The sequence below is a fragment of the Strigops habroptila genome, chromosome 8, assembly GCF_004027225.2.
Source record: "Strigops habroptila isolate Jane chromosome 8, bStrHab1.2.pri, whole genome shotgun sequence".
NCBI classification, from domain to species: domain Eukaryota; kingdom Metazoa; phylum Chordata; class Aves; order Psittaciformes; family Psittacidae; genus Strigops; species Strigops habroptila.
In genome coordinates this window covers 13,977,703-14,000,844 of record NC_044284.2, presented here as the reverse complement: position 1 = coordinate 14,000,844, position 23,142 = coordinate 13,977,703, and the positions used below count along the sequence as shown (strand labels likewise).

The following is a 23,142-nucleotide window of genomic DNA, read 5'->3' as shown; positions in this document are numbered from 1 at the left end:
GTTGCCCATACTGACTACAGGCTTGGTACACCCACTGTGTAAATGGCTAGACACATGACAGTGAAGAATCAGGTTTATGATGTAATTACAGGATAAAACTAGTCAAATGGGTTTCTAATTTGGGGGAGAGGGAGGGAGAGGAAAGGAAGGGAGAAAGAAGGTAAAAAAAAATATGTATGTGCGAGTTGCTTGTTTTAATCTGTAACACTTTGTCTTTCCACTTGGAATGAACTTTAAAGTATAAACCACTTTGCAGCAGAAAGACTGCATACAGAAGAGATTATCACTATTTAAAATATTTTAGGATAAACAGGAGCAGAGCAGAAGGGGATGACTCCTCACTTGGTTTTTCTGTTTATCTACTCTGAAAAATTAGAGCAAATTTGAATAATTTGCCATGTTGACTGCTGGTATCTGACGATGCAGTAAGCAACACTGCATTTTAGCATGTCTGCAGAAGTAGAAGAACTGGCACAAGAACTCCAGCAACTGGTGGTGATGTCTTCTTTTTCACTCACACATATTTGATTTTATATTCATACATTCACTTCTAAGAGCACTGAACAAATTAAAAAATCCCACTTTGACTGCAGTTACCACAACACAGCTTCTTTAGATTTTGTTCTGTGACTCTGAACAGGTTTCATTGGCACAAAGGCTCTGCACCCGCAAGAATTTCTGCATTTTAAATTAGACTGGTAGCAATGTCGTATGTACCCACCCATAGTTGTATCTATTGCCATTTTTGAGATGCATTCCCTAAAACAATGTTCAATTTTAAAGTAATAAGGGGCTTGGAATTGCAAGAATTCAGGACACATCTGTATTTGCTTCAGGGAAGTGTCAGTAATCTCGGTGTCTGGTACAGTGCAGTTGTGTGTGTGATGTTTTGCAAGTGTACAGGAACAGGTGATAAATACAGGAGTACATTAAATATATCCAATGGCTTCTTATTTGGATTATGACACACTTCTGTAAGAAAGCTATTTCTGAAAGCTTCATATTATTTCATAGGCACTAGTTTGTAACCTTTTGCCCTAAAGGTTACAAACTTTTAGGATGGAGATATATCCATCATACTTAAATGAACACCTTAAAGTTTTCCTAAACATGTTCTCCTGTAGGCTGATGTAATTTTTAGGTATTTTATTAGTCATTCAAGAAACAAATGAGTTGGAATCTGGGACATATTTTTTTTTCTAGCTCTAATCATTTGAGGTTTTAAAGCTTAAGAATTCCAAGTGTTTGTTGTTAAATATACAGGAAGAATGAAACTAGTTTTCTAGTGGCAACGGGGAGAAAAAAAACCAAACCCAAAAACAAAACCCCAAAAAGAATTTAAAATAATGTTAAATGTCTAATACAACTTATTTCAAAATTATATATAAAAATAATTCAGGAAAATGTGCAAATGCAGGTTTTACTTTAGTTGTTGAAAACTAAGCACATACTCTTCCTGAATAGAGAACATTTTCTCAAGTCACACCTGTATGTTAATTTGGTATTATTATTCCCATTTCTGCTGTAGAGGATCTGGGAATGTCAGTCACAAGTGTGCTAAAGCAAGGATTTCTAAACTTTCCTCCTCCCCTCCCATTTGCTGAATACTGCCAGCAGCAGCTCCTAGTTTTGTAACTAGCTATGTACCACTTATGAGAGGTATGCATGACAGTTTGGGAATTCCATCCCAGAGAGCACATGGGGAAATACTCAGCAATAATCTCTTCAAATGTTGACCTCCATAACCCTTTAATTTTCTCATTGCTAGTAAATATAGATTCATGTCAGTAAAACTGTAAAGTACAGCATGACTTCATCATCATGGTATTTGTATAATTGTGCACATGAAGTGCTAGAAGCATATATAGCCTTGTAACAATGGAAAATCTCCATCTAGATCAATTCACAGTCCACTTTAAACACAAAGAAATAACAGTCTGGATAAAATATTATTTGCAACCTTACAGTATAATGCTAAGACTGTGCCTACATATTCTTTTCCAGACTCATGAGGGCTAAAAAAACCAACCCAAAAACCCAACAAAAAACAAAACAAAATCCAGCCCACCTCAGACTGCCATCCTCTACTGCAACAGCTTGGGAAGACACTCATTAATTTATCATAAGGGGAGGGGAACCAACAAAAAAACTCACCCTAAAGGTGGGTTAGCTGTACTAATCTAAGTCAGAAGTGGTCCTGCAGTGACCCAAGACACCAAGCTTCCTGAACTGTTTCACCACACAGCTACTAGAGCGCCCAGGCTGGCAGGGAAGGAGGGCACGTTTCCACATTACACCAGCCTAATAACTATTTGTTGCCAAAGAGCACAAACTTACTACCCCCTGGCACCGCCGGTCACCCAGTTACACGGTGGCCATGCAGCGCAGAGGCAGGGCCTCCCCATCAGGATCACCACCATAAGGCTGTCACCAAGACTTTCACAACCTCAGACCCGCACCTCCAAACTAACTCATCACATCCTGCTTAAATGCAAGTCATTAATCACCCAGGTACTAGCTCCTCCTGTGACGAACATTTCTTTCCACACAGGCCACTGTTAAAGTGATTTTACGCATTTCCAAAACCAGCCCAGGTACTGGTGAGTGAGGCAGCAGATTTGTCTCTAGGGCAAATTGTTACCACTGCCTGTTATTACGTGAGCAGGCCCTGAACCATTTTAAGGCTCTGTCATTTTTCTACCCGAGCATTCGAGAAGTTATAAATAGACGCAGTTTAAAAGAGGAGGGACCAATACACACCAGAGGGATAACAAGCCCGGCAGCGCGGCGCGGCCCGGCCCTGCCCACCCCACCCCACAGGGGCGGCCGCGGCTCCTCAGCCCCGCTCGCACCCGGCGCTGGGGCTGGTCCCGACCTTCCACAACGCACCGCGTAGAGCCAACGGCTGAGCGCGGGAAGGCCTGCCCGGCCCCGCTGTGGGAAGCGGCGACGCCGGCAGCGGGCGGGCCCCGCGCCCGAGGAACACCGCCCTTCTCCTCGCAGCCGGGCACCCCCTTACCGGCGGGAAACACTCCGCCCCTCTCTCCCGCTGAGCTGAGCCTGCCCGAGCTCCCCCTGCCCTGAGGCAAGACCCATCTCAGCACCCGGCACGGCGCCAAGTGCCCCCCGGTGCGGTAGGGGCGCCATGTGACCGCCGGGCCGCTGAGGGCGGCCCGCTCCGCCCCGCCCCGGCCCGCTTCGCCCCGCCCTGTGGCGCCCGAGCGGGGAGGCGGTGGCGGCGGCTGTGGCGTTGGCGCCTGCGCAGCCGCCTCTCGCCCATCCAGTGCGGCAGCCGCGGGTGGAGAGCCGCAGCGGCGGCGGCTGGCGGGAGCGCGTCCCCTCGCTGAGGGGCGGCGGGGCAGCGCCCGGGCGCGGGCAGCGGTAGGGGAGCCGGCACTGCTCCCGGCGCGCTGCAGGCCGCCGCTGAGGCGTGGTGCGGTGAGGCGCGGCGGGCTGCGCAGCGTTTTGGGGCTGGTCCCCGGCGTTTTGACATCTCGGCGCCTCTGCCGGGGCCGGGTAGGGCCGTATCCCGGCCTGCTGCGGCGGCCTTGCTGGCGGCTCCCGGCCTGCGCCGAGGGGCTGGCGGCGGTCTGGGAAGCCCACCCCTGGCCCGAGGGTCTCCCCAGGGAAGGGGGGGCCGGGGCCGCCGGGGGCCGTTTTTCGGAGGGTGGGAGGCGGCGGCGTAAGTGAATTGAGACAAAGAGCGAGGAGGAGGAGGAGGAAGAAGAAGAAGAGGACACTCGGGCTCTGCTACATTCCTGTGCGGAGGAAGGCGGGAGGCGGCGTTAGCCCTTTACGGACAGCTGGGTTCAGCGCTGCCCTCAGCTGCTGTCGGCGTATTTACAGACGTCTCTCCCGGCCGCGGGAGGAGGAGGAGGAAGAACCATGTAAGTTCCCGATTGTCAGGGGTCCTGTGAGAAGATGGGGGATGCCGTAGACGCCAAGGAGATGAGGAAGACTTTCATTGTTCCTGCCATCAAACCCTTTGACCATTATGATTTCTCTCGAGCGAAAATCGCCTGTAATCTCGCCTGGCTGGTGGCCAAAGCCTTTGGGACAGGTAGGTGGCGTCTTCTTCTTCTTCCCTTTCTTTGATGCTGGTTCCTGCTTGGTTGCTTCGCTCCTGAGGACGTGCGAGCCCTTCCCCGGGGAGCTGGGCAGGGGGGTAGGAGGTGCGTAGGAAATGGCTTTGGTCTGTTCCCTCGTCGTTAGTTCTCTTTACACCTTGTGGGGGGTTTTGGTGTGTTTTTGGTTTTGCCTTTTTTTTGGGTTTGTTTGGTTTTTTTTAATTACCTGTAGTCTTTTTGGAGTGCGACTGTTTCTGTTGGCAAGTAATTTTTGTGTATCGGAGCTAGTGCGATTTTATTTGAGGAATCGAACACCGTAAATGGTGTTTTATTTATTCCCCGGGTCACACTTCTAGAATGCAAAAAAACCCCCAAACCACCATGTAATCCGTGTTTGTCTGTTGTCTCGATAATTTTCTTAGTGTTGTTTTAAGAGCCGAATTGGGGGCTAGCAATGGAAATGGAAGTGCGCTGTTTTGACGTGTGTGACAGTAGCCTGTAGCCATTTGAGTGGTTAAGCACTAAGAAGGGTTTCATGAAAAAAGAGCGTTTGATGCCAGGTTTTGGCCTGCACAATACAGAAGGCTCTCCCTGTCTGTAAGCCTAAATGGAATTGATTATAATGCCTTCGAAAGGCATCACTGCTCTGTCTTTGAAAACCTGGGCCTTGAGGAATACCAGACCTATTATTCTATGCCTGAAATATTGTTGGGCCTTGAGGAATACATCAGACTTACAGAAGTCTTCTGAGGGAAGGATTTTGAAAACTTACCAAGCTGTGGCTTTGTTTGTTGTTTTTTTGTTTGGGGTTTTTTGTTTTATTTTTGGGTGTGTGTTTTTTTGATTGTTTCTTGGTTTTTGATTTTCATATAGCTGTAGTATATTAATCACTTGATGTTCTGCAGATTAAAAATAGGATTTTCCTTTGGAATAGAATTAGATAGTAACAATCAATATTTTTACCCCTATTCTTTCTGGAATAACAGGAAAATGTTCCTTCTACTGGAATTTTGCATCTTTTGCATTTAGCACCAGAGCATTGTTATGTATTTGAATGGGGTTAAAGGTGTACCTTTATGATGCCTCAGGGAACTGTTTATATTTTACATGGTGCTTCCCAAAAGCTACTTTCAAAGTGGTTGAATCTAGTGAAATTTCAGTAAGGTCAGTAGCTACTGAAATAAAGTGCACGTTTGTCACTTCAGAAAGAAAAAAGGGATCAAAATACTGTTTCCATATAAAGATTTGTCAGTAAACTCTGTTTACTTTCCTTTGTGAAATCTGGGCAAGTGTATAGTATTTTTACATGTGCTTTTCTTAGCTATGCAGACATAAGAGATAAAATAGTAGTAGTGAAAATTCTTGGAAGTACTTGATTCAGCATTTTCAGAGATCATTATCTTTTTAGGTAGCTCAGTTCTATGGACTCTACTCATGGGATTCTGGGTGTACAGTGCTTATATCATTATATAACCCAGCATTCTAACCTGAAAAGTATTTTCTGCTGAGGTCTTACAAATTCTCAGCCTGTGGCTGAAATGTCTTGGTTTACATTGGTTGAGTTTCTATTGGATGTGTAAAGCAACTTGCAGGGTACTTTTCTCCTACGTTCTATAGAAAGCGTGATCCAAAACAAATTCCCTTAGTCTTCCTCTTCATTACTGTGATTGTTCTGAGATTCATAAATGAAACATGATTAGAGGAGATAATGACTCCATCTGCCCTCTAAATACTGCCATAATGTAATTGTAGGAAGAGGAGTAAACGTACACAGTTGTAGTGTTTCTGATCTCACAGTTCTTCCACTAGGTTAACATCAGTAGTAACCTCAAAGACGACTTTGTGGCTGAAGTAGGGAAAGACAGTATACAGGATTTGCATGTCTGCAATACAAATATTTCCTTCATACTTAGAGCAAAACAGAAGAACTGACCTTCACTGTTTCCAAGAAGGAGGCTTGGGGTTGTTAAATTATTTTAGTTCTTTGGAGCAGATCACAACTTCAGTCATGTCTTATCCCTATTGTGATATACATTTGTACAAAGGAAATAGAGAGGATGATTAGTGTGTTTATGGGTGCTGCATTCTATTTCTTTTTTTATCCCTGAAATGTTGGAATTCCTTAAGTGGGCTGGGGAAGCAAAGGATTTTTTTTTCCCCACCCTCTCTGAAATAAATTAATGCCATTCATTTTGATTAATGAAAACTCTGAGTTGTTGCAATCATTTATTCACTGAAGAAATCTAAATCTTTATATCTATGTATCAGATCTATATATCAAATGGGCACATCTTTCAGTGGACATATTCCACATTCTCAAAAGCAAATTTTACTACAATCAAAATTGTGGATCAGCTTTGCTAGGTGTTGTGAAGAGAATATTTTTCTTGGAAAAAAGATTTTTATATAGGTACTGTTCATTAGCATTTAATAGTGACCTTTTGTGTTTAATTGATGTCTCTCAGTGTCCAAAAACTGAGACACCAATTGCATATTGTTGTTGTCCTCAGTGAAGCCGCAAGAATAGACTCTGGCCCACAACACAGGCAAGTCAAAGTAAGTTGTCTTATTAATAAGGCCTCTTAAGAGAGTAAGAGTATACTAACAGTTGTCGAAGGCATCTTGTATGTTTGGGTTTTTTTAAGAAATACCAGTTGAAGACAGCTTTCATATTTAAGTGTAGAGGGAGTGTGGGATTTTGTGCCTTCATGTTTTGCTGCAAGTATGAAAGTGGGAATGTTTGACCTTAAAAATTAAATCTGCAGACACTAAATTTCGGCATTAACTCCCAGTGCTGGGAGTTAACCATTTTAATATGGGAAAACCACTTTTCAAATAAGTGGTTGAACTGTATTGATATTATACACTTCAGCTTAGAAGTATAATGGGAGTTAATTCATAGGAATAATTTAAAAAGGTCTTGACATTGTGTTATTCTGTGTCCTTTTTATTACTAGAACAACGTAACTAGATTTCATTATTTCGTAGTGTGAAGTTTTTGTCTTCTCAAAATGCAGCTGGGAAGCTTGTGGTCCATCCACCATCCTAAAGATGGGCTGAGCTAAATATACATCATTCCCGGCAGATGTTTGTTTAGCCTGTTTTTGGAAAATCTCTAATTACCTCAGAGATTCCTCAGTATGTCTGCTAGTCAATTTGAATCCTTATTTACCTCTAGATGTTAGAACAGCATGATCTTGATGTCTTTTGCTACACTGTAAACCCATTAGTTATCCTATTCCTGGTAGATATATCCTATTCCCTGGTGGGCACCTTACCTCGTTACTACATCTTCCACATAATAAAAAAAAGTGTCTCCTCTCTGTTCTGCTGTTTAGACAAAACAGACTTTTTTCAACTTCATTTTTGTAAGTCAGGCTTTTTGGGGCTCTTTTTTGGTGTTTTGGTTTTGTTTGTTATTTTTTGTTTGGTTTTTTTACATGTATTTTTTCTGTGGTAGGTTTTGCATGATTTCTGTACTCAAATCTAGATCTAATGGGCAAGCTAAACCCTCACCAGTACAGGGTAGATTTGAAAAATTACTTCATCTTTCCAACCTGTAATACTCTCATTTATTCACTCAAATATGATGTTTGTCACTTTTGCATCAGCCTAGAACTGTTGACTCATTCAGTCTGTGATTCACTGTAGCTCCATATCTTTCTCTGCAGAACTGCTGCCTACTCAGTTGTTCCCATCTTGTAATTGTAAAGTTGTAGGTTCCTGCTTTGCAGCTATACTTATATAACTGCATCCTATTTTCAAACCACTTCTACCACTTATCAAAATCATCTTGAATTATAACTTTATCCTGCAAAATGCTTTCAATCCCATTGTAGCTTGGGATTGCTTCTGTCGAACCTCAGCTAGTACAAATGAAGGTACTAATTTTTGAACCTTGATGTACACATTCTTCCCACTTGATAGGGGACCTCTGAGTACTCTTGGAAAATTGTTTTTCAGGCAGCTTTGCATCCAATTTTTAGTTACTGAGTTAAGACTATGTCTGACATGTGTGATTCTACGAAAATTATGGGAGTGATTTTAAAGTCAGGTTAAATCTGTTGCTGTTCTACTATTCATACAACATATTATCCTGCTACAGTAATAAATTTCACTGGTTTAGCATGCAGTTTTTTGACAGGAATAAACTAAATAAAAGCTGCACAAATATGAGTGCTTGTCCTAAACTTTGCTATGTTTCCTGCAGTCAAAATAAAATAGTCCATCCACCTTTTAACATTAAATTTATCCTTTACAGGTGTCTGAAGCAATCGATTACAAATTGCATCATCTTTAATGAAACATTACTCAAGAAACTTAAAAATAGGTTTCTACTGATGATTAATATTTTCAGAATTCATATGCAGCTACTTACTGCTGTTTGCAGATGTTGCCAGTAGAACCATGAAGGGAGGAAATTAACATTGTTTATCTGACAGAAACAACTTTAACTAAAGAGTCTCATTTGTTACGTTGACTGTTGCAGGCCAGAACATCTTTGAATCTTTTCCTAGCAAATCTCTTTACTTTTACTCAGTATGGCAACTAGAGCAAAAATGCGTAAGAGTTGGGAGTACAGAAGCAAATGTTTGAGATTCTTGTGAGGAAATTTTTTTTTTAATAGATTTCTTTTCCATCATCTCTTGAGATTAGGTGCTTGCAAATTGATGCTTTGGTCAATCCTGCTAAAATAAGTTAGTTGGACTAATAACCTACTGAGGTGGTCTACTTAAAAGTTGATCATATCACTCCTTTCTGTAGAACACGTTTAAAACGTGGTTTGACTATGGATCATTTCTTAAAAGTAAATAAAGAAAATTGTATGAGTTTCTGGAACTATTTGGTTTGGTGGAGCCATCTGAGGTTGTAGATGGTGCACGGGGCTCTGAGTATTTTTGCTGATCATTCTGGAAAATGGGGCTGGGGTGAAAAAACTTCAAGGCATTAAAAAGATAGGGTGAGTCCTTCGTACACACACATTTCCCCCTCCCCCTTGGACAATACATAATTACTGGTTCAGGCAGTAGTTTTATTATTTTGCTACAGAGTTGAAATGTAGTATTTGAAATCTATTTGCCTAATGTAAGAGTTTTGTTTTGTTTTTTCAATTAGAAGCAGTCTTAGAGAACCTGTAAGGCAGATACCAAAGCACATGTGTCAGCTCATGTCTATCTAGCTATGGTTGGCAAAAAGTTTTGCTTGGTTTAATAAAGTCTTAAAATAATTCAAGAAATAAGAGTTTATTTCTGAATTTCTGAAACAATCTTTTGCCCTATTCCATAAGTTATTTAAATCTATCCTGACTATAACAGTGCTAGCTGGTGAGCTAGCTGAGTGAGATGGGTTAAAACTATACTATTATCTTTATAGTTCTCGTATCTTGCCTTTCCCAAAAATAAGTTCTGAAGGTATTAATGCTAATACAAATTGGTCTCTTTATTGCCAGGATGAATTCTTAGTCATTCTTTTGTTTATCAAAACCTGAATCAATATGCAGGTTTCGGTACAGTAGATGTTAAACTTTCCCATTTTAATAGGAAATGCCTCTACCAGTCAAATTCTTTATGCTTTGTGAGTAGCGCTTCCTGTTGTGCTACTGAAGACAGAATACTGGATGGGGTTGACAGTTAGGGTGACCCAGTAGAGCATTTCTTATGCGATTCTCAGGGTTCAAAGAAATAACTGAAATCTGGGTGGGCTATGTAGGTAGAGCCTGTACCTGTTTTTTCCTGAGATGTTTTGGGGTTTTGGTTTTGTTGGTTGGTTTGTTTTTCAAAAGGAATCCCTTATAAGTGCAAAACTGCTCTCAAAGCAGTGGATAGCGGGTAGGGTCTGTTCATTCGTGGTACTTCTGTGATGTTAAATCTAAGACTCTCACAAGTTCATTTTGGTTAGCTGAACAGAGTTAAGAATTGTGATACTGAAATTGTCTGCCATAAATTTATAGAGGTTGACCATTTAGACACTTGCCCCTAGTCAGAACTACGCTTACTGCCTGCTAGCCAAGAACAATGTCAGTGACAAACTTATTCAACAAACCAAAAAGTAGAAATTCCTTTGATATCAACTATCTCATTTTGTTTTCCACTTCGTGATTCAAAGTCTTGTTTCGGGATTTCTCTTTTTGGTAGCATCAGTTTGCTCCATGGATTACTAACCTGCTGTAAATCCTAGAACTAGAGTACTGATCAGAGCCATTGAAGGGGACTCCAAAGTAAACCACCAAATTGAAATGTCCCTCTCTTCTACTGAGGCAACTACAAAAAGTAATCAGAAGCAAATTAATATAAATCATGCTTCTCTGACCTGTTTTCAGTTCTTGGACTCTTGACTTCCATGCGAAGCTCTGCTCTCTTGTGCCCAATTGGTAAATGGACCACCAGAATCCTTGTTGGGAAGTAGGCATCTGAATGAGGTAACTTTAACACTGTTACCATATGGCAAAAGCATACCTTTGCTGTCTTGCAGAAAGCTGGCAAGTAATTGAGTCCATTAAGATTTGGCATAAATTCATCTACTAGTTTGCACTAGGAAGTGATTAAAGGTATTAGTCAGAATTTTCATGAAATAATTCTGTATTAAGTCTCAGTCTTGCACAGTTTTTATTTCTTAATGTCTTTGTTGATTGACGTCAGTAACCTGTAAAGATTGAAGCTGTCTAGGCTGAGGCTTAATGTGGCCTTGTGGCTCTCAGGAATGATCTATATTTTAATTAGCCCATAGTGAAACATTTTAACTTGTTTACGTTATCCTCTGCATTAAAAAAAGAAAAATAAAAAGAGACCTTGTTGACAGAGACTTCTAAGCTTTTGGACCTCCTTAATGCAAACATTCATAAACTTGGAATGGTTCACTCTTGTAAGTTTGAAACAGTCGTGTAACTCAAAGGATTGTATTCATGTATGGAAACTTTACAAAAAAACAGTTTGTTTTTAAAGAAAGTGTAGACTTTTCACATTAATAAAAGAAATTTTTCCAAAAGAGGAATTCAGACTATTCTCCAAGGAGTAATTCACACTTAACTGAGCAGAGAATTTTGTTTATAAAACAGCTTTTAAAGGTAAATTCAGGGGTGATAGCCATGAATTATTTTTAGATTATTCCTTCCATTTAAAATGGTCTGTTTAAATGGAAAGTTAATTTACAATTCTGTTTCATGGTGGGGAGAAATAATAATCCCTTGTTTGCATTAAAGCTTTTTCTTCTTTAAAGAGAGCATATGCAGGACTTCTGAGTCCATTGTAATGTATGGAAAAATTACCTGAACGTGTGTTGAATACTCTTTTAAAGTTAGCCTGATTCTTAAATTTACATTATTGTTTTGGGCTAATGTGGTATTTCCTTTTTTCCTTTTCCCTGTGTGTGGAACTTGTTTATAGCTTCATGTATTCTCTTCACAGCTCAGTATGAAATTCAAAGTGTCAAACTACATTTTCTTAAGTGCATACCCCAAAAAGTTTTCCAAAATTGAAACCCATGGTACTGCCGATGATTTTAGGAAACAAATAGGGTGAAAGCAGTCTCTGGAGATTGTTTAGTTTAACCTCCTGCTCCAAGAAGAGCAGGCTTCAGAGTTAGAAGTGGTTTCTCAGGGCCTTGCCCACTCAGGTGTTGAAAGTCGTCGTGGATAGTGGTTTCACAGCCGAGTCCTTGGGCACCCTGTGCCTGTGCTCTGCCACTCTCATTGTGAAGGACTTTCTTCACTTCTATCCAGTTGAAATTTTCCCTGTGGCAACTTGTGGCCACTGCCTTGTGGCACTTCACAGTCCGGGTCTGTTGCTAAAACCTGCCCATTGGGTGCTGGAAGAGATCCTCCCAGCGCCTCTCCAGCAGAAATAGACCCAGTTCCCATGGTCTCATCTGTATTTTATGTGCTCAGCTCCCTGAACTGTGTGTCCCTGATATATCTCCCTGGCATAATTGCTCTACGTTGCCACAAATTTCAAGGCCAAATGGGAGTTTATGGAAACATGTGCAACAAGGTATTTATTTTAAAACTGTTCATTGACTTCAGAGTTAAATCTTAAAAGATGCTGTCAGATGGGCGAAGGAAAGGGGTTGGTAAAATGCGTACCTTGAGAATTAGTGTTAAAATTCTTCTCTGCCTATCAGAGCTATTTAACAATCTCCAGTCCTGCCAGAATTGTCAATAAAGGCTTTTGACACTGTTGGTTGTTCTGGTAGTCTGCTGAGAACTGCATGTAGCCTTGAAATTCTCCTCCACAGGACTGCAGAGGCAACACATGCCAGATCTGGAAGGGCTGTTAGTTTTAGATCAGTAACAGGAAGAGTTTCCTCCATGTCTAGCTGCTGTGCTTTTTTTTTTTTTCTTTTATATCCCTTTTAAACTATAACAGAAATGAGAACACAGTTTGAATCTTCCATCAAGATCTATTCTGATACCAAACAGTTTGATACGTGTTATAAACGTGGAAAAGTACATGTGGTTCTGTCTGTGTGAAGGGAGTTGTGACAGGAATTTTTGTGAAGACTTCTGATCTCGTTGCAGCAGGGATTTTTTTTATGCTTTCACATGTTTTTTTTTTTTACAAATTCAGAATATGTCTATAGTCACAGTTTATCTTCCTAGCCCCTTGTTTCTGTGTTCTGTTTCTCTAATAAATTTCTTTTCTTGTTTTATTTTTATGAACACCAGTAAGTTTCTATTCCAGATTTATTTTGTGAACACCAATGAAGTAAAAAAAAAAAAAAAGGCATACATCTCACTTTGCTTTAGCTGTATTTTTCAGAAGCAGAAACATCCTTTACAGATAATTCTGTTTGCCCTTGATAGTTATCATCTTGTTTGGTTTGGGGTTTTTTTTAGTGTATTGAGGGCTTTTTCATTACTAAACCCCAGTAGTATCATTCTTTCATGATAAATGCATTCATTGCATTTTACCTTGTCACTTTAAGGTCTGTTTCAGTGATACTGAAGATCAGAAATTACTCCTTAACAGGTGATGAGTTATTTCCTGTCTTTAGATTTATTTTCTGGCTCAAATTTTCAGACTTGAAACCCATCATTGTCATTTAGGCTTTTTTAGGTCTTCTAAGAAATTACAAATGGCTTTATCTCTTCCTCCCTGTTGCCCCTCCATACCATCTAACTTCCCATGTGATTAAAAAATGGTGGGTGAGTGTGTTTCAAAAAAGACAAAATCTGCTGCCTGTGCATTGTGTGATATTTACAAAAAAAATGTTTTCTAATGCTTTCTAGTTTGAGGAAATAGCATGAAGATGTCTTTAAAGTTGGCATTTGGAATTGTAGAGGATGAAGTCATATGAGGAATGAGCTCGTGATTCCAAGGTGGAGATGTATCATGAGGGACTTGAGAAATAATAAGCTTAATGTTTAAATAGACAACATGTGGACAAACAAGGGAAAGAAAGGAGGACAGGTAGAATTGAGATAGGTGGAAATAATACCTAGGGAAACAAGCACCTAGCAGCTCATAGAGTTCTTTAATTATAAATGCTTTTTCTAGTCTTGGATGACTGTAGGTCCTATAGAGCCAGTAAGTGAGGCTGGGAAGTGGCAAGAGAATGTGGCAATATCATTGCCTGACACCGGTGTGGGTTTTTTTGTTAGTTGTTTTATTATTATCTGGGGAAAAAGTAATGTTGTAAGGCATTAGGCTTGTATTGTAAAGGGCAATGTAGTTCTACTGACAGTATGTTTTCAGTCTGTATTTTAAAACAGAGCTGTCAAGTTTCTAGCCAAATTTGGCTCCTGGTTTAAGCAAATTATAAATTATACCTCTCTTCCCCTTGATATTCTGAATTAGCAAATAAGAAGCAATATCTTTTTTTACCATCCTTATTAACACATACTTTCTTAAATGTCATATTTCTTTCCCTTTTTGCACTCTATAATGTGTGTCTTTTCCTTTCATAGCTAGAAGGCAGCTAGCTCTTTCTTCCAAAGCCTATGATGGAAGCACATGAACTGCAATAGAATATGTATGAGGAAGAAGATAATCTGTCATTATCTTGTGATGGCATGTTCTGTTTCTTCTCTCTCTCCTGCTTCACCCTTATTGAGCTGTTTACTCCACCCTCTGCTTCAAACCTTGTCTCTAACCATCTATCCAGATGAAGGCAAAGGGGATAGGTACCTGGAGTTGCATAATTATTTTCCTAAACCCTTTTTTTTCCCCTTGTAGCAATTAAATAGGCTTTTCCATTTGGGCTCAGGAAAAGAATCACATGGTCTTTATCCCATAAATGCTGTTGGCTTAACTCAGTTCACAACAGTGGAGAGTGAAATTCTTATACAGGAAAAACTGAGCATTTTGCAGTGTATATGGCAAGAAATGTGAAGTGTGAAAGCATGTCTAAGTTACTTTCCACTTCTCTGGTGATTTAATTTAATTTGATCTAGTACCATATAGAATTAATTTATAACTATTTTCTTTTTTTTTGGCAGACAATAATAAATATAGTCTGCCTGTATTGTGTCATGTACAGTGTTTGGAAAAGCTGATAGATTGTCTTGGAATGCTAATTTGGGGGTTAAAATCTCAGCATAAACATCACACAATCTTGCATACCTTGCATACCTTTCTGTGGGTGCTAAGCCATTTCCCTGAAAAAGGAGGAAAGCCGCAATTTTAAGGGAAGTCAGTTACACAAATGGGCAAATAATTATTCAGTATTTTGTCAGAAGGAAAATAATATTTTTTAACTTTCCTCATTATTTTAATTCCATTAAAACATCCATGTATTTATGCTGAGCTGCTGGATTGTCATCAGTCTGTGTTGTGTGACCTTTGAAATAGATAATATAGTAATCAAATTTCTCTTGCATACGTGAAACCTAGAAGGATGCTGAGTTGAAGTTGCCCTTTTTGTCTCAAATTAATTTGTGCTAAAATATAACATTCTAAGTCCATTTTATTTTTGTAATAGAGACAGGCATTTGTATTTAAATGGGTGTTCTGCCTTTGTATGTTTGACCTATATAATGTTATGCCAAAGGAAATGAAACTGTTTGGGCACGTATTTGAAGAAGCCAGAACGTTTTCAAGTAATGATGCTGTAACCACAGGTTGGCCTTCTAGTGTGGCCTTTGCAGTGTGGAATTGGTCTTGAATTTTTCTTAAGTTCCTATTTATAGCTTAAATGCTACCTTTGTGTGCAGTTTCCCCTAGTGTTTTATATTATGATGACGGATAATGACTCTGGCCTTCCCTTGAATATGCTTTCTTTAACATAGGTTTGAGTTCATACATATAAAAAAAGCCTAATACTGTATCTATTCTTTCTTTTCTTTGTAGAAAACGTTCCACAAGAACTAAGAGAACCATTTTACACAGACCAGTATGACCAGGAGCACATTAAACCACCTGTTGTTAACTTGCTGCTGTCTGCAGAACTCTACTGTCGTGCTGGTAGCCTTATTCTCAAGAGTGATGCTGCAAAACCGCTTCTAGGTCATGATGCTGTTATACAAGCCCTGGCACAAAAAGGCCTTTATGTTACTGACCAAGAAAAGTTGGTGACTGAACGAGATCTTCACAAAAAACCAATTCAGATGGTGAGTGATTAAAACTTGTATATTTCTTCTATTCTTCTGTGTACTCCCCAAAACTACGTATCTATCTTGTAACATACATCATTATGTTGAAGTATTTTTCTCAAGAATTATATGTGATTTATTGCTGGGAGGCTTATGATTGTTTTGATTTGTTTTTCCATCTCCTTATAGTTGTCAGTGCAGGTGTTATTTCCTCTGTACTAATGCTCGAAAACACCTGTCATTCTACTTAAAGTGTTAGATTTTTAAATATAGGAGTGACAATATGATCACTTTGATTTCAGATTTACAGAACTGACTGTCATTGAAGATTTTTGTTTCAGAAGAGTGGCTTGAAAATAGTTTGGGGGTTTTTGTTTCTCAAAGAAATCTTTGGTTACAATCTTAAAAAAGAAAGAAGTTTTGATGACAAAGGCAAGTCAACCTAATAACATTAGTAACATTCAGTAGTCATCAGTTAGATATTAAGTCAATGTAAAACACACAACAACAGTATATTCTTTCATGGAGACTTAATAATATGTCTTTGCTTTATACAGCTGCTAATTAAAACATTAGTTCTACAGATGAATGATTTATCACTAAGCTCCTGAGTGATGTATTTCCTGCCTTGTTTGGAGCTGAGTTTTTAAAAAAAACTGTAAAAAGGATGGCTACATATGATTGCTTATAAAGTAACCGTATGATAGAATAATATTCAATTGTATTTGAAGTACTTAAAATTTTCCCCCTTTTTTTGTTCAGTATTTTATATGGAAAATAAATAAACATGAAGTGTTTTCCCATTTGATTTTTTTCATTTGATCCCTTCCTAGAGTAGTTGTAAGAGGCATTGCTTTCAGAGTTGTCAGTTGAGAAAAATGCGTCAGCATTCTCTAGTTTGGTTTGCTGCTCTTTAATTCAGTAATTAATGTTGCTTAAAATGCATTTCAGTAGCAATTTTGTATTTCCTCTGTGCTTGAGTGGGTATTTGTGTCTTTCCTTGCCGTACTGCTTAGGTATAGTCCAGCAAGTAGTTATTCAAGCATCAAGTATTGTAGCAGATTGACATCCCCAGATTCCTGCTCTGCCCAGGTCACTTATCCATGCTCTAGTACCAGCAACAGATGAGTGATGCTGTTTAGTTCACAAGCAGCTGGGCTGTGACAATGAGAGGTAGCACTAGAGTGGAAATACAACTGGCTTGGGCAGAAAGGCAGCCTGTCTAAAACAATTGCTACCAAGGGAATGGGTGTGAAACTGTAGTCTCAGTACTAATATTCTGAGCCCAAGAGTTTTCATTTGTCATGCCATGCTCACATCCCCATGCAAGTTCCTAGCAGCAGTGCTACATTTTAGTTGGGAAGTCTCAACCTTTTTCCTTATTATACAATTAGCAAATTTGACAAAGTACTTCAAATCTGGCTAGTGTGGTATTGTCATAGTCTTAAAATTATCTTCTTGATGTCTTCCAGTAACTTTTCCTACTTTTCTATATGTCACAGTTTCTACAAGTCTTTAAAAGTAATATGTATATCCTGGTTTAGAGCATGGAATAATTTTTCTTTTTCAATTATGTAGAACAGAAAGGCTGCATATGTAATTAACTCATTCATTCCTATAGTAGGCCAGATGGTGTTAAACCTATGTTCAGTGTAATTCTGAGTAATGTAGTAAAAAATAGTATGATGGTTTTTGTCTTTGGTGGCCTGTATTCCCCATGAATATGGGAGACATGCTGGTGTTAGAGGACATTTATTGTTATCTGCTCAGATGTACTGTGCATCTATTACTGAAAAAAGGGTGAGTTTATTATGACATGAAACTATGGAAAGAGATTTGAGTATGGAATGGTTTAATTTTACTTGTGCTTTATAATGTGTGTAGATGTGGTCAACAGACTTGGAATTCCTTGTCCTATAGGTTAGTGATTAATTGTTGGTTTACTTCACGTGTGACTACTTACTAAAGCAGGCATGTCAAATCTTGGCCTTTTGTGTTTCTTAGATAGCTATAACTGAACCTTTTTTAGGGAACATCTTTTATTTTCAAGTCTTTGACAAATCTAGGAAATGGATGTTTCTTTATGCACTGCGGACGGGATAGATGGTAATTTCCTTGTTAGTCATGACTGACTTGGCTGCATTAGCATCTAATTTGAGAAGCTGCAAATTCTTGTGTTTGTGTGTATCTGTATATACATACATACGTGTATGTATATATAAAAATCAGTTTCCTCCAGCAGAATAGGATTAGGAAACAGGAATTTAATGAAATTAACACATGGTAACAGGAACAAAATCTTCTGTTAAACCCTCTCCTTCATCAGGATAGGGAAGTCCATGTGGAGTCTGGTTTGGTTTAGTGTTTCTTATGTTTGGTTTGTTCACGTCTTACATTTGTTTTGTGGGTAAAATTGAAAGCTAGGTTAATCTTTAGGCTTGTTCTGGTTTAAAAACTTTGTAACTGAAACTGTTCCTGAGAGATTGCATCTTGTGATAACACTACAGAACTATTCAGTGGTATCTCTATTTCTGTTTTCTGTGTATTGCAAGCTATTAAAACTTAATTCTATGTTTATTTTGTGAAGTCATCTTAGTTGATAGGATCATCCTGCTGCCTTTATTTTTGGTAGGGGAGCAAAAGAACCAAATACCATGTTATTACTCTCCAGGTTGAATATCATATGGTCTTGGCTCTGCTTAGACTTTAAACAGGGCAGAAATAGTCTAGAGCTTGGAACTGAAACAGTGTTGAACCAAGAACCAGAGTATTTTTCTGATGAAAATTATACTTCAGGTCAGGAGTACAAAAGAAATTACTTGATGGTTAAAAAGTATGAAAGGTAAGGTGCAAGAATATGAGTAAAACTCTTTATTTCTGTTGGTAAGTTGCATTTGCATTAAAAAAAAAATCTGTCTTAAGCAGGCACTTCCATATGGAAATCAGATGTGAGATTTTGACAGGCTATAGAAATCAGAAATAGTTTAAGAGTTCAGCGTGGTATAATTAGGCAATAATTTTGGTTTAATGCTTACAGATTAAAGAAAAGGAATTTTTAGGTATTTAGTTCTTAAATAAAATTTAGTGGCTAGAAAAAGATCAGCGATTACTGAGTATATAAATACTATCTCTATGAAAATATGCCATACTTTTAAGTATTTCTTTGTATGGGAAAAATAAAAGGTAGACTAAGAATAACACAATCAGAAAGTGTAACTCTTGTTAAAATTCAAACTCTAATTTGGAAAAATACTGTTGTGGAAAAGCATCACCACCTGAGCAGCTACCTTCAACTTACACCCACGTACAGTGATTAATGATAGTACTTTAAAAAACAAAACCCCAAAAAACAGAACTTCTAAATCCTGCATACAATTTCATAATTGTCAGCCGAGATGCGAAGGGAATAAGTGGCTCCAGCAAAACCCCAGCCATAAGTCCAGGATAGCACGTAGGATGAAATATTGCTACCTCCCTAATTCTGAGCTGTAATTCATGTGTATGGGGTTTTAATATAAAAAATAGTGTGCTGTCATACAAATTGTTTATCCATTTAGCTGCAAATTACCTTCTTCCTTGAAGATGTCTTCTGTGAGGAAGTCTGGCAATAATTTTCTCTGTAGCAGTTTGTGAATCTGGGCTATTAACTGAGTTATAAGTAGGTGTGCTTGTATTACCTTTTTGGTGGTGATCAGGAGTGTGCATTTGAGGCAGAATTCTGTATTGCTCACAGTTGCTGCCCTCTTGGCTTGTATTGTGGAGTCATCTTTGGAATCGCAAACTCTTTCTTTCAGCCACTGAACTGGAAGACGGGATCTGGGATCACATCTACTGTATGCAGCCTGCTTGCCAAGGTGTACTCATTTCACTAGAGCAGAGCTGATTGAAGTGATTCCCCTGAGGGAGTAGAGGGGATTCCTGGGACCTTTGTACCAGTTTTGCTTTTCTGTTGTGCAGTACTAGTTGCTAAACTAGTCATAGCCAGCAAAACTTATGTGAAAGTAAGGGGGATTGATAGTGCTGGTTTTGTACCCAGAGCCAGAATCTGGATCTCTTTCTGGATAAGATAGCAGACAGTGAGTGGTTAACTCATCCTGCAATCCAGACTTTTGGTCTCTCTGACAGACTGTGTTCATTTGAAATGACAGTGTCTCTCATCAGTGGATTATTTCTCCTTGATGAAGGACCCAGTTAGCTTGCAGCTACATGCTTCAGCCTCTGCATTTTCATGCTGTAGAATTCCTTTAATTCTGTAAAGCAACAAAACGTGTACTATCATTTCATAGAACAAAGAAAAGATGTGGCTTCTGCCCTGAAGAATTTTTTATTTTTTTTGTTTTAGGCATGATGTAACAAGTTTCCATTCCTGTGCTATTGTGAATCACTTGTTAATGAGGATGTGTATGAAAAATTGGCAGTTTCTTGACTTGAGCCCATAGATACCATAATTTGTTAGTTAAATTCTAGTATTCTAGAGTCTAACATTAACAGACTTGTGATATTGAAGCATCTTGCATAGCGGTATGTTTTACAAAAGATTGATATAAAAAGCAAAGATAGTGGGGAAACAGAACCTAAGTTTAGTCTCATGTGCTGCATAGAGCCATTCAGCTGTGGTTTGGGGCTGGGATAATGTAACCTTTAGATGTTCTGTACTTTTTGCTCAGTTACTAGACTCATCTCTTCACACATTTCTTGTGAGATTCTCATTTGCTTGAGAACAGTGATCCAGTGGTTTTGCTGGTCTTGTGTTGGACATAAGATCACGCTTTAGTCAGCATTGCACAAACATCTGTTTGATGCAGTAACATGGAAACCAAGCTCCCTCATGCACAGGGTGCCAGTTTCTTTTGGTCATGGTAACTGCTGTAACTCTTCAGAAAGTTTATTCTGCTCTTACCATCTTAAGTTGTAACTTAGTGTTCTATTAGCTTGTTTCATGCAGCTTGTGTTGACTTATAGCCTGGGGATTTTTGTTTTGCCTGCTGCTTGTTTGTAATTATGTTAGTCTTGTATCTAGAAAATGCTTTTGCTCTGTGTCATGTAAATAACAGCAGTGATTTGATGTGTTCTATGGTATGTTTGTCTAGGATTTAGTGTATGCAAAACATACAGGTTATCAGTGTTAGTCATAACTGGTTTGTTTTATTTCTGTAATTTTTCTGGGACTGAAGAATGTCTCTAGTCTAGGCCTTGCTGTTTTCTGAAACTGACCTCTGATTATGTGCTGCCTATGCCATTCTTTTGCAGTGTAAACGATTAGCTTGACTGCAGTCGAATTGAGTCACTTTTGTCTTTCGCCAAGCCAGTTGAAAGAAACTGCAGATGAAATAAAAATACATAATTAAATGGCTCTATGCTTACTTTTATTCATAAGTATCATCGTCTATGAATAGCTGAAAAGAAAATGGCAGTAAAGGACCATTATTTATTAGAAAGCTCACTTGTGGGAGAAAATAGCAATTTATTCTTAGAACATCAGTTTTGAAATCTGCTTAACAAGGACTGTCTGCAAATAAAGGTAGAAGCTAACTCCAAAAGGTAATGTAGATACCTGTCTCAGGAATTTGTGGAAGACATAGGTAACCACAAAGTCCTCTGCAGCATCCTTCAGGTTTTCATGGAATGTTGTCTGCTCAACTTGAGCGCCAAGTGTGGCAACTAATGCGGAAGGTAGGAGAGCTGCTGACACTGAAGTTATGTTGTAGGGAACATAAAGTACGGATTCTTTGCTGGTCCTTTCCAGCAACTCAAATCATAAAAGATTGGTCCCATCCATTGCTTTAATGTTTGCAGCTCTCAACACAAAAAAAAACCAAAAGCCTTTTATATTTCTCTAGCTTTAATTTTTATTTTTGTGAGGTTTTTTTTCTTTCTTGCATCCTTAATTTCACTACAAAAATCAAGGTAGGATTCTGGTCTTATTCAGGGTTCCAGCAATGTGGCTGACATTTCAGATTTGTATCCTTAAGGATTCTTGCATGGAAATTAATGAAATATGATTGTTCTTTTTAAAAGCTCCTGCAGGATTCATTTCCATGCAGACTGTACTGCTTGTATTCACTGAAAGTGTGTTCTTAGAACTGCCATAAAATCTGTGAGCTATACAGAACTGGCCTTACATTTGCCTTTGCCAGGTGAACGTAGTTGCAGTGTTCAGAAATAGCAACATATTCTCATGTGTATTTTAATGTAAAACTATGACAGTTACATTTCATCAACATTTTACTAAAATGAGAATATTGCAATACATCTTCCAATTGAGATACATAATATACTAAATAAACCAAACTGTTGCTGTTGATATGATGACAGGAAATCAAGTGAACGTGTACCTCAAGACAAGGTAGTACCTCCCAATGTCAAGTCTCATGCCTTTCATGAGAAAATAAACCAGTGTGTCATTATTGACTGTTGTCTGTCTTATTCACTTCCTGGCTAATTAGGAACATGGGGTACTGTGAGGGCTGGAAAAAATAGTTGGTGGTGTTCTGCTTAGAGCAAACTACAGTTTTGAACCAAAGAGCTTCTGATAGTATTCTTAGTGTTCTTTCTTATGCTGCTGTTAACCTGGGGGAATGAAAAAAGGCATGGTGATTGCTGTTTAATTAAAAACAAACAAAACCCCCAAACAACCACCAATAATAATAATAAAAAAAAAAAAAAAAACAAAAACCCAAGCTGAAAACCAGTCCAAAAATACTGACTCCTGAAGCCCAATAAGGAAAACCAGTTAAAAGGAGGTATGAATTATGGAAATTAATGGTATGAATTAAAGTCTGTGAAGAATGCCAGATACCATGTAGAAAATGGTCGAACACATTGGGAAGTATTTTCCTTAACCTTGAAGGAATTCTGTTAAATACACTTTACAAAGATTTTGTTCCTATTTCAACAGCACTGTTTAGTGCGTTTCAGATTTTGGCTGTTGGTTTGCTGCTGTGAACTTTCTTTGTATGTCCTTTATGTGAAAAAATTGTTTAAATAAATGTTCAAGAATGGTCTTACTTCTGCTAGATTAAGTATATTTTGGAGTGTAGTAACTAAGCTGTTTAGAAAAAGATGTATTAATTGTTTCACAGACTACCTAGAAGGTATGTTTTCGTCAGTTGGTTTAAATTATACTAAGAGAAATATTTCTTAATACCCTCCTGCTGTATAGGGGAAAGCTAAAACTCTTGCATGGCTGTAGCAGGCAGTTACTTGGTTAAGAGCGCTGCTTTCTTCCTATTATGGAAAATAGTGAGCTACTTTTAGCAGGAGGTGTGGGTCTGTCATGTAAACATAAGGAGAGCTTCACTACCAGCTCTGTGTAGTACACAGGGCACCAAGGGGACAAAACTGCGCTGGCTGTTGAAGGAATATAGTTCGTGCTCACTGTAATGCAGCAGCTGCTCCAGTACAGTACAAAAGAACCCTGCGAATCTGCATTTGTTAATCTGCACACGCAGGCCTGGCAATCTGCCCTCATTTGTCACCAAAGAGCACACTCCGTCATCACAGTGGATGCGTCATAACATTAAAATCTTTGTTCTTAAGAACTGTGGAATT

At 38.8% G+C, this 23,142-nt stretch overlaps 2 protein-coding genes across 7 annotated transcripts in view; one reads left to right on the top strand and one right to left on the bottom strand.

Moving 5' to 3' along the window:
- Positions 1-3,162, bottom strand: part of DDX59 (DEAD-box helicase 59) — a 32,982-nt gene extending 29,820 nt beyond the window's left edge. For both annotated transcript variants that reach the window (XM_030496170.1, XM_030496172.1), the window contains exon 1: positions 3,020-3,162. The gene's annotated coding sequence lies outside the window, so the exon portion shown is untranslated. The remainder of the gene's footprint in view (positions 1-3,019) is intronic.
- Positions 3,163-3,185: 23 nt separating this feature from the next.
- CAMSAP2 (calmodulin regulated spectrin associated protein family member 2) overlaps positions 3,186-23,142 on the top strand; it is an 89,122-nt gene continuing 69,165 nt past the window's right edge. For 4 of the 5 annotated variants that reach the window (XM_030496154.1, XM_030496152.1, XM_030496151.1 and 1 more), the window contains exons 1-2: positions 3,186-4,060; positions 15,350-15,609. In XM_030496154.1, coding sequence (XP_030352014.1) covers positions 3,922-4,060; positions 15,350-15,609 — 399 coding nt within the window. In that variant the 5' untranslated portion in view covers positions 3,186-3,921. Of the gene's footprint in view, positions 4,061-12,813; positions 13,472-15,349; positions 15,610-23,142 lie in introns of those variants that run through there. The other variant, XM_030496153.1, reaches the window with a different exon arrangement.